The sequence below is a fragment of the Platalea leucorodia genome (genome assembly GCF_965183815.1).
Source record: "Platalea leucorodia genome assembly, chromosome: 1".
NCBI classification, from domain to species: Eukaryota; Metazoa; Chordata; class Aves; order Pelecaniformes; family Threskiornithidae; genus Platalea; species Platalea leucorodia.
In genome coordinates this window covers 163,099,300-163,109,771 of record NC_138823.1, presented here as the reverse complement: position 1 = coordinate 163,109,771, position 10,472 = coordinate 163,099,300, and the positions used below count along the sequence as shown (strand labels likewise).

Genomic DNA, 10,472 nt, shown 5'->3' with positions numbered 1-10,472 from the left:
TGTAAGGCTTATGGAGGCACAACGCCTCTGCTGCCTTCTCACATGGAGGAAATGGGTACAGGCAAGTGTTTAGACCTTTCTTGGTGTATACATCCCACCCAGTCTCCACACACCTACACAAAGTCCTGGATTGGGTGCTGTATATCACCCTGTACTCAATTTTCAGACGAGTATGAATGCTGCTTGCCGCAAGGCTGTTAATCCACCCACATCGTAAAGATGATGTAGAGTAAATCCCTCCACTACTTTAGAGTGCTCTGAATATGTGATTCAACTGGTTCATTGAGAGATGATTTCTAGGTATTTTGAAAGGAAACAAGCACTCAACAAAAGAAACTCAACCAGACCAACGTATTTTTAGAGGTAATGTTTACCTTCAGAAAGCAGCAATGGAAGTTAAAAAAAAAACGCCACAAAATATCTAAAATCTTGAGTTGAGAATGTACAAAACAAAGTCATCATAATAAAAAGAAAATTGCTTTACAAAGTTTCAAAATGAATTTAAACAGTAAACACATATGAAAGCATGGAAAATCTAAAATAAGGTTTTTGTATATATTGAATAATAAATTACAATTCTAAAAATAAAGAAAGGAAAGCAGTAACCATTCTGACTCAAGTAGAGAATCTCATAGCATGTTTCTTTGGGGGAACGGCACTGTAGGTCTTGGCTTGACAATTTTCAGTAGCATCAAGTACTTTCCAGGAACTGAAGAATAAACTGACAAATACCTCCCCCAACCCTAATAGTGACAGCAATTTGAGAATTTTTTTTTCCTTTGCTTTTGTTACTGGCTAAGAGAAAACCTGTCCAACCCACCCAACAATATGAGCATGTGTATATATGTGTGTTTAGGATGCCCTTCTTGGAAAGTCTGCATTGAAATTAGAAAAAGGAGATAGCATAAAGGTGTTTGTTTGCCAGTGACTAGATTGGTTGGTTCTTTAATTGATCCTACCTATCCTTTCTTCTGTATTAGTTCAGAGAAGCCCAATACAAATGCCCCCCGCTTTCTCCCCCCAAACACTCTGGGGGGAAGAAGCTACCCTAATGTGCCCATGGATGGATTTTTCCCTTGTGCTTCTAACAGTGTCAGGACTCTGGGTTGTGGTGCAGCACCAAGTTTGTTGAGTTGGCCAGGTGAGGGCTGATCTCCTTCAGTGTCAAGGCAGGGCTGCATTTGTCCTGTCTGTATGCAAACACCAAGACGATGACCCTGAGAAGTCCTTAGGGTGTAGATTAATCACTGTGTGTAATGTGGATAAACCAGGAGATTTTTTTTTTTTTTATTGTGGACTTTCTTTGTTGTCTTATACAGTTCTCTCTTGCTCTCCAGAATGTCTTATTTCTTTGGCTTGGAGTTGCCAAAGGTGACAAAGACCACTCCTGGCTCCTGAAAACTGCCGTTGGTGTGGAAGTCTTCGCCTGGGCTCTTCATGTACCTCCGAAACATGGGTGAGGCAGATACTTCATATTGGGGATGAGAGACCACATCGCACGTGGAAGATGTTTGTGTCTCAGATTGCTTGGTGACTGTGGTGGACGAAGTGATGATTTTGTTTCCAAACTGGTCCATTTCCTCGTACTGCTCCATGACAGTCCGGGTGGCTCCATAGAGCTTGGACCCATCGGGCCCTGTCTGCAGCTCCAAGATGCTTTTCTGCCTCCGTGGATTTTGTGGGCTGGGGACATTCACGGAGCAGTAGTCCAAAAAGCCTCCTTTCATCCCACAGTGGCAGCTGCCTTTAGGGGTGTCCAAAGGGCACCTCTCTTTCTCGCTGATCGGATGGTTGGCATTGCCAAGGGTGTGCTGTTTCATTGAGCTCAGCTCAACTTTTGTTTGGACAGACTCTGGTCTCTTCTCAAAGGCGGTCATGTCATGCCCAGCAGACCCTGCTGATGGATGGTTAAAGGAGCTAAAGCTGTCCGGAGCAAAAGCATCCCTCTTTCCTGAAGTGTCAAGACAATCTGGTGAAGGGACATCCCAGGGGGAATGTGCTGTTCTGGGTGATTCTGCTGGTTTCCTGGCAGCAGACTCGATGGAGATGTAGGAAGGCGAGGAGGGAGAGCTGACACGAGATTGAACGAGGCGGGGGACCTCTAGCTCTGCCTTGGTTACCTCGGTCTTTTCCGCCACCTTTGCACCTTCCACAGATGCTGCTTCCCCTGTCTCCAGTGTGATTCCCTCCTGCTTGGCTTTGCTTGAGACAATACTGATTTTACGGATATTGCTGCTGCTCACAGAGTTTTGGGTGCTCCCCAGAGACTCCTTGAACAGCCCTGAGAGCCCAGCAATGTCTGACTCAGACTTGAGACTAGAGACAGAATAAAGAGCTTTCTTGATGGCCTCCTCGATATCCAGGAGCCGGGCAAGTGTCTGCTCCTTCAGGTGGATAATCTCAGCGCTTGCTCGTTCCAGGTCCCCGAAAACCAGCTCCACTGAGGAGACACTGTCAGTGTCCTCCTTTGCCAGTGTCTCAGCCCTGTCCTGTTGCTTGGCCTGCTGGGCCTTCTGACGAACAACCCAGTCAGGGACCTTCTCAAAGAAGCTCTTCAGAGCTTTCACATCCACTTTGCTTGTCTCTTCCTCAAACTCTCTCACCCGAGTCAAGATCTCTTGCAGCTCCTCCTGTCTCCTGAGGTTCTCAAAGATCTCCATAGCCTCCTTGACATTGCCTTTCATGATCTCCTCCTTGTGTACTGACAGCCTCTTCCGACGCTCATCTTCTGTTTCTCTCTTGGTTTTTTCTCTCATAACAACTTCTGGCTTCTCCTGGGCAGGTGTCTCTGCCTCCCCATCAGGACATCTCAATTGCCCACTATTCCCCTGCTGTTGCTCCTCAAAGGAGTTAACTGACTCCTGATGGAAGGACATTGAATGACACATTTGCCTACTCTCATTCACCTGCTGCACGACTCTCTGACTATCCCACGATCCATAAGAATTAGACACACTTTCCCTTTCCACCTTGGATGAGGCATTTTGTGCAATGTCATCTCCTCTCTTTGGAGGAGTGGTATGGCCCACAGGGGAGGTGCCTGGCTCAGTCTGTCCTGGCACATTAAGTGTCTGTGATCTACCAGGACAGGTTGGATGTGATATTGAAGAGCACCCATTCTCATCTTGGCACAGCTCTATATGCCTCTGAACCACCTCACCTGGGCATCTCCTTGGAGCTGCTGCTTTCCCGCTCATCATTCCCTGCTCGACTTCAAAACTAACCACTCCATTTTTTATCAGCTTTGAGGTCTTAGCACTGTCTGATTCCACCTTTCCTTGTCCTCCTCTGCTGGCCTTGTACCTTTCCTCTGCCATTTGAAGAGGGGTTTTGGCAGGGGTTTTTGGCAGCTTTCTCTCAGGGCTCATACCCTGAACTGTGGCAGCCTTGTTCACAGATGTGTCCAAAGTGCAGCCTTTTGTCTGAACCTCCCCATGGCCTGATTGTTCATGTACTTCCGTGAAGCTTAATCCCAGCTCCATGGGGGGAGGCTTTGGCTTGCTGATGTCTCTCAAGCCTGGAGGTTTCGGAGGCACGGGTGGAGGGATGGGTTTGGTCGATCTGCTTGTGCTGTTATTTGCAGAGACAGAGTGTGCCTCATGTAAGAGGTGCTCAGGTTTTGGAGGGGGAACAGGTTTTTTCCTGGATGGGGCAGTAATTTCTGGTTTTGGAGGAGTCCTGGGCTTCTCTGCAGAACTCTGATCACTGGGTTTGCAGGACAGAGAAGGGGGGGCAAGAAGAGGTGTCTGGAGTGGTGCAGAACATCCTGGGGCTTCATCTTTGTTGGTTGGTAGTGGAAGGGCACCTTCTCTTGTTGCTTTAGTTGAGGGTGGGCAATGCTCTGCTTTCATCACAGCAACTGAGGGAGGAGGAGGAAAGTCATTATCAGCCTGCGACCCTGAAGCCACTACAGCAGTCTGGTTACTAACGACTTGAGTCTCATTTTTCTTTTTACACACAGAATAGGACTGCCCTGCATTTCTGTATATCATAGCGGCTTTAAAATCCCCTCTGGAGACATTAACGTTAGACTTTTCCAGCGACTGAAGTGTGGCTTTTAAATTACCTCGGACAACATCCTCCTTTTCTACCAGGCGCTGTTCTGTGGCGGCACTTTGCAGTGCTCTGATAGCTGTCTGTACATCCCCTCTGATAACAACATCTCTTTCTTCTTGCACTGATTGCTCTTTGTAATCAGACTCAACAAAAGGGTTTATATAGGTTTTCACGGGTGTGGCAGTATAAAGGCCATCCTTAATGCTAAAATCTCTACTAGGCACAACTTGGCTTTCCTGGCTCAATAGTTGTCCTCCCTGTACTTCCTCTGAAGCACTGACCTTTTTGTGTGATGCTATGCTCTTCTGAGACACGCTTGTGTGGGTCTTGGATGCCTCCTGGACTCTAGTGGTAGTGGTCCTGATGGCAGTGCTGGTGCTCTCCTGCATGGTGGATGCAGAGTCTTGTTGGCGTATGGTTGACTGAAGGGTCACTGTCCCCTGTGTGCTGGCTGCCTGCTGCCTGCAGGCCATGTGGACCTCCTCCTTGTTCCTCTGTAGCTTGCTCTGGACATGGTGTTGAATGTTTTTTGCTTCTGCTGTTGCTAGCCTCAGGCTTTGCATTGCAGCCTGAAGATCATTCCCAAGGGCCTTTTCTTCTGGCTGCGTCTGGCTGGCTTCCCCAGTCACCAAACTCTGCTGTTTCCCAGCCACTTCTTCCCTCTGAGCCGTCACTTGGGTTGGAAATTTGCCTTGTGTCATAGCTTTGGGTTCTTTCAAACTGGCGGTGGTGGCTGCTTCTTTCTCTGCCTTCTTGCTGACATCTGCAACCCTTTGGATTGACTTTGTAGTCACTTTAAGCCCTCCCGACAGAATTTCTTCCTTTCCCATCACTTTGGGCAGGGGCTTCCCAAGACATTGCACAGTGGTGCCTGTCACACCTGCTGCATGCACAGTCTCTCTCTCTAATGCACCCTCTTTGCCCATGCTTTCACATGCAAATACCTTTTTTGCTCCCTCCATAGCCCCTGGCTCACCCTCTGCAATTACTTTCTCTATTTGTTCTTTATTTGGTAAGATATGTATCTTAGCCCCCTGCACGACCCGTGGGGCACTCTCATCTGCCCCCTGCTCTGCTTGGGAAGAGATGAGGGATTGTATCTCTGACTCCTGCTGGAGATTCTTCAGATAGTCTAAATCTCCCTTTTCAATGCAGCTCGCAAAAAGCTGGACGTTTCCCTTCTCATTGTCCTCACGCTTAATGGTTGCTGTTGCTTTCTGCTCCTGAGAAGAAGCCAACAGATTCCCTATCGTTGACTTCACATCCCCCTTGACAACTTTCTGCTGGACAGAATGGAACAGGAGGGAGTAGAGAGTCATCTTCACCGATCCTGACTTTGTCTCTTGTAAGACCATCCCCTTTTTGATGGAAGCATCTTGACTGAGGAGAGCCTGTAAAGCCTTAGTTACATTTCCAGTCAAGTCCTCTTTGCCTTTAACAACTTCACTCTGGTCCAGTAGCTGCAATGGGCTTACTTTGATCTTGCCCTCTCTGTCCTCCTCCACCAGCACACTCTGTGCTTCCACATTGGTTCTGTGCAGGAGCTGCAGCATGATCCTTTGCAAATGGCCTCCCACAATCTCCTCTTTCAGGATCTCTGGAGCACCCGGGCTGCTGAGCTGGTACTTCACCATCTTCACACTCTCCATATCATTGGCTTCAATGAGGATCCCATCATGCTGAATAGCCTGGCAAGTGCAGAGCGTCTCTAAAGTCTCCTTCATGGTCCTTTCTTTCAGTTCTGTTTCTATACCACCTTCAGAAGCACTAAATTTATCCAAGGGTGTGCTCTCAAAGAGCCACGTTGTACTTTTCACATCTGCACAAGGGATCACTTCTTGGGCTCCAGCACTGGCCGTCACCTCTGAGTCCTTAAGGGTGTCCATTGGCTGGGTTTCAAACAACCAGGTGCAGCGTTTTACATCCCCTTTCTGGCTGTCCTCTCTCTGCACTGTACTGATAGATGAGCCTCTCTCCGCATCCCCATACAGGGAGTCCAGAGGCTGGTTTTCAAAAAGCCAAGTGGATGTCCTCACGTCACCTCGCTGAACATCACTGACACTGACCATCCTCACGTACTTCTTCTGGCCCACTTGCTGGGACTCAAAGAGCTGCTTGTTGGACTGAACATCTCCCTTCTGCACATCATCTACTGTTCTGGGCACAGACATCTTTCCCCCTGAGAAGGAGTCAAGAGGCTCCGTCTCAAACCTCCACCGGGCAGCCTGGACATCTCCTTTCTTGATGTCCTCTTGGGTGACAGCCCTAATCACAAACACCTCTTCTTCCTTCTTGATCTGATCCAGGGGCTTAGTTTCAAACAGCCACCGGGCGCCTTTCACATCACCTTTCATGATTTCTTCTTTTTGCACTGAGGTGACCTCATGGTACCCCCCCTCTTTGTCCTGGATAGCATATAAGGGTTGGCTTTCAAAAAGCATTGTGCAGGACTTGACATTAGCTTTGCTCATAGTGTCTTTCTGGATCTTCTGGAGCTCTGTCTCGTCCACTTTGTCATGGATTTGGTCAAGGGAATAGGTCTCAAATACGAACCTTTTGCCTCCAACATCTCCCCCCTTGATACCCGTCTCTGGAGGGATTTCCTGGATGCCCTCAGAGCTGTCCTTCAGGGTGTCCATGGGGTAGTTCTCAAAGAGCCAAGTGAACTTGTGCACGGATCCGGCTTCAATTGTCCCAGCATCCTTCTGGGATGTTGGTTTGGTGGCTGTATCCAAGGGCTTAGCTTCAAAGAACTCCTTCACTCTGGACACTTCCCCAGACTGTATCTCTACACGACTGGAGTACCTCATGGTTTTCTTTCGGTCAGCTTCACCAGCAACACTGCTGCCCAAGGGTTCAGTCTCAAATAGGTGCCGGACAGTTTTGACATCAACTCCCTGTAATTCCTCCTGGCTGTATGCCTTACTGACTTGTAAATACTGCTCCTCCTGGCCTTTCAGGGAGTCCAGGGGCTGAGTCTCAAACATCCATGTGTATGACTTCACATCAGCTTGGGGCACACTGCCATCCTCCTCCTGCTTCTTTTCAGCCTTCTCGTACAGGGTGTGCATGGGCTGGGTCTCAAAAAGCCACCTGCAGGTCTTCACATCCCCCCGCTGGGAGATCTCCCGCTTCACCGAGGGATGCTCCTCACCTTCCATGGCTTGGTGATGAATGACGTCCATGGGCTGAGTTTCAAAGAGCCACTTGGCTGTTCTGACATCACCAGCCACCACCTCTTGTTTTGTGATCCCCCGTATTATATCCATTTTCTTGGTGCTTTCATCAAACTGGTCCAGGGGCCTTGTTTCAAACATCCATTTGTAGTTCTTGACATCACCACTGATGATCTGCTCTCTGCTTACAGAGGTGACTTCATGGAAATTGCCAAAGCTATCCTTGATGGCATACAGAGGTGTTGTCTCAAACAGGATTTGGTTGGCTTTGACGTTGCCAGCTGGAATCTTTTCTTCTTCTTTGGTGACGGGCTCAGCATCAGCCTGTTTAATGCTGTCTAACGGGAGAGTCTCAAACAGGGTCTTGAAAGACTTCACATCCCCTTTCACTACTTCTTCCATGCTGGTGGCTGGAATTTCTTCCTCAAATGCCTTGGAGATGCTGCCAAGGGGACAGGTCTCAAAGACATGTTTTCTTTGCTTCACATCTCCCTTCTCCTCTGCTGAAAGCTCTACTTTCTTTAAACGTCCCACCTCAAAATTGTCTTTCAGGGTTTCCATTGGCTGGGTTTCAAATAGCCAAAGTGTAGATTTCACATCACCTCCAATGACTTGTTCTTTGGCTACAATGCTTTCTGAAGCTTCTCCTTTCAGAGAATCAAGAGTCTGGGTCTCAAAGAGCATTCGCTGCTTGCTGACATCTGCCCCCGTGACAAAATCTGTTGAAGCCTTGAAGTCCTGTTCTTCAACTGTGATTTCTCTGATGGCATCCAGAGGCTGAGTTTCAAATATCCACCTTGCTCCACTGACATCTGGCCTTCCAATTTCTTCCAGTGAAATCCCACGGATTATTTGCACTTTGGAAGTGTCCTTGTTGATGGTATCCAGGGGCTGAGTCTCAAACAGCCAACGAGCCGTTCTGACTGCGTTGCTCTGAATTTCTTCTCGGCAGACGGACTTGATTTCATGAATGTTCCCAGTTTTGTCTCTGATGGCACAGAGGGGCTCTGTTTGGAAGAGCCTGACAGTCTTCTTAACATCACCTTTTAGCTCCTGGATTTCTGACTTGAGTTGTAGGATGCTCTTCTCCTCCACTGAACAGCAGCGTCCTATGGCATCCAAGGACTGTGCTTCAAAGAGCTGTTTGGCACCTTTCACATCACCTCCCTGGACAGGCTCCTTGAGAACTGCCTCCTGCACTTCAGTTTCATCAGAATACAGTTTGTTTAATGAATCTAGTGGCTGGGTTTCAAAGAGCCACCGGGCAGTATGCACATCCCCTCTGGCAAGGTCTGTTTCTGATACCTTGGCTGATGTTGACAGACTGTCCCCATTGATTGACTGGCTTTCAAACCTCAGGGAAGTGCTTTTCACATCTCCACCGGGAATGATCTCTTCTTCTGCCAGCTTCTTTGTGGCTTGATGGTCTCCAATGGAGTCAAGTGCCCAGTTCTCAAAAATCCAGCGCATGGACTGAACCTCTCCTGGGAGAACTTTGTCCAGGTTCACAGATGCCTGTGCATTGGGATCTTCTGTATTAAGTATTTCTTCCAGGTCCTCAGTCACAGCTTCTTCCAAGTTCTTCCTGAGCTCAGGATGCATGTGTCTGTAGAGCCTCTTTAGCTCGTTCACTTGACGCTGCTGGTAGAACTTGGAGAAGGCTTGCTTTGGAGGAGGCACAGGGAGTGGGTTGAGATCCTGGCTCCCTGGAGCGATGACCTGGACTGAGCCAAGGGCAGGAGGGGGAGGTAAGTCGTCTTCCATTTTCTTGATGTTAACTTTAGATGATTTCTGAGCTTCTGACATCTTTAGGGAAACAGTTTTAAATGTCAGCATCATCTCTTACCCTCCAACCCCATGGCTGTTAATAATGAGAACGGCAAAGGAAAAAGCCAGCCAACAAGGGAAATCCATGCACCTACTAAGCTCCATACCTTTGGTTCAGTAGCACACAGCACTCCACAGCATCACACCACTGCACACGCTTTAGGCTTGGTGTTAGCTCTGGTTCCACAGCAATGCACTCTAAAGCAAGGTCTCTAATCCAGGCATGTGCGGTGGTTAGTCTACAGTCCCCAGGATTCAGTCCAACTACAGCGCAACAGAGATGCCCAGTTTGGACTGTGTCAGCAAGAGAGAGTGACCACAAGAATAACATGAAGAATGATGTCTTAGAGTAGCAAGCTAAAAGTTAACTTCTCCCTCCTGCTCCCAAGTGTCCAGGACAGTGTGAGGACCTGCAGAGAGTCTGGGAACATAGGATATGGGTGCAGGAGAAAGCCAAGGAGCTATTTGTGAAGAGGTCTCAAGAAGAAAATGGGGAGAGGGAACCAAACGAAAGTGTCAAACTGAGCTGATGAGGACAGCCTATTTTTGGGTTGTGAGCTAGCATGATGGGCTTTTGGTAGCACCACGGGCTGCTCCCTGCCCAGGAGTGAGAGCTTGGGGGAGGGCGTTTGTCTGATTAATGATTTCTTCTGTTGGACTCACGTCATCATTTGCATAAGAATAGATGAACAGTTACACAATTAAAGACTTAAATAAAGCTCTTTTGACTTGCAGATTTGTACAGGCATGAGACTAACTAAGTTTCACAAACTGCTGGAATTAGTAGGCCAAATTCTGTGCTCTGTTAGGAGGAAAAAGCAAGGCTGAGGGACCAGAGGTTGGGGTAACACCCCATAGCTGGGGGCCAGCAAAAGTTAGACCTGTTTAGACTCAGTCAGCCTGAGCTCAGCTCAAATTCACAGCGGTGTTGGTACAGAAGTGAACAGAGGGTGCAGCCGTGATGGGATGGACTGTGGTTGTTTAGCCTACCTTTGAGCCTCACTTTCTGCATTTTTCTCTCCTTAGCTTGGGAAGCCTGGGTGCCGAACGCTGAACTGAATACCTACAACCTGCACTAGTTTGGCATTTATCCAAAGGGAAGGTAGCCAAGGCCTATAAACATTGTCTAAAAGAGACTGTAATCCCGGTGGCTTTCCTTTCAGTAAACAGATCTGCTGACCCTTGGCATGCCTGTGCAGTTACGTCTGCAGAGTTATGCCTGGAATATTATTAGTTGTTGCTCAAAGCAATGGCGCGCGGTGTTATTTTACTCTGTTACACGCAGATTGTTCCGGCTAAAAATAAGTATTGAACATTAGTAAAAAAAACCCAAAACAACAGAATACCAAAATCAGCATATTTTGCAGCAAGTGTAAAATGCAAATCTTTCACATGAGCCAACATACTTTGAAT

General features: G+C 47.9%; 1 protein-coding gene across 1 annotated transcript; it reads right to left on the bottom strand.

Annotated features, from left to right (window-relative positions):
- Positions 1-417: 417 nt before the first annotated feature.
- On the bottom strand, positions 418-9,038 carry XIRP1 (xin actin binding repeat containing 1; the record flags this gene model as incomplete). Its single annotated transcript, XM_082311016.1, has 1 exon — positions 418-9,038. The coding sequence occupies one exon, from the start codon at positions 9,036-9,038 to the stop codon at positions 1,344-1,346; it is 7,695 nt and encodes a 2,564-aa protein (XP_082167142.1). The 3' UTR covers positions 418-1,343.
- Positions 9,039-10,472: the final 1,434 nt, after the last annotated feature.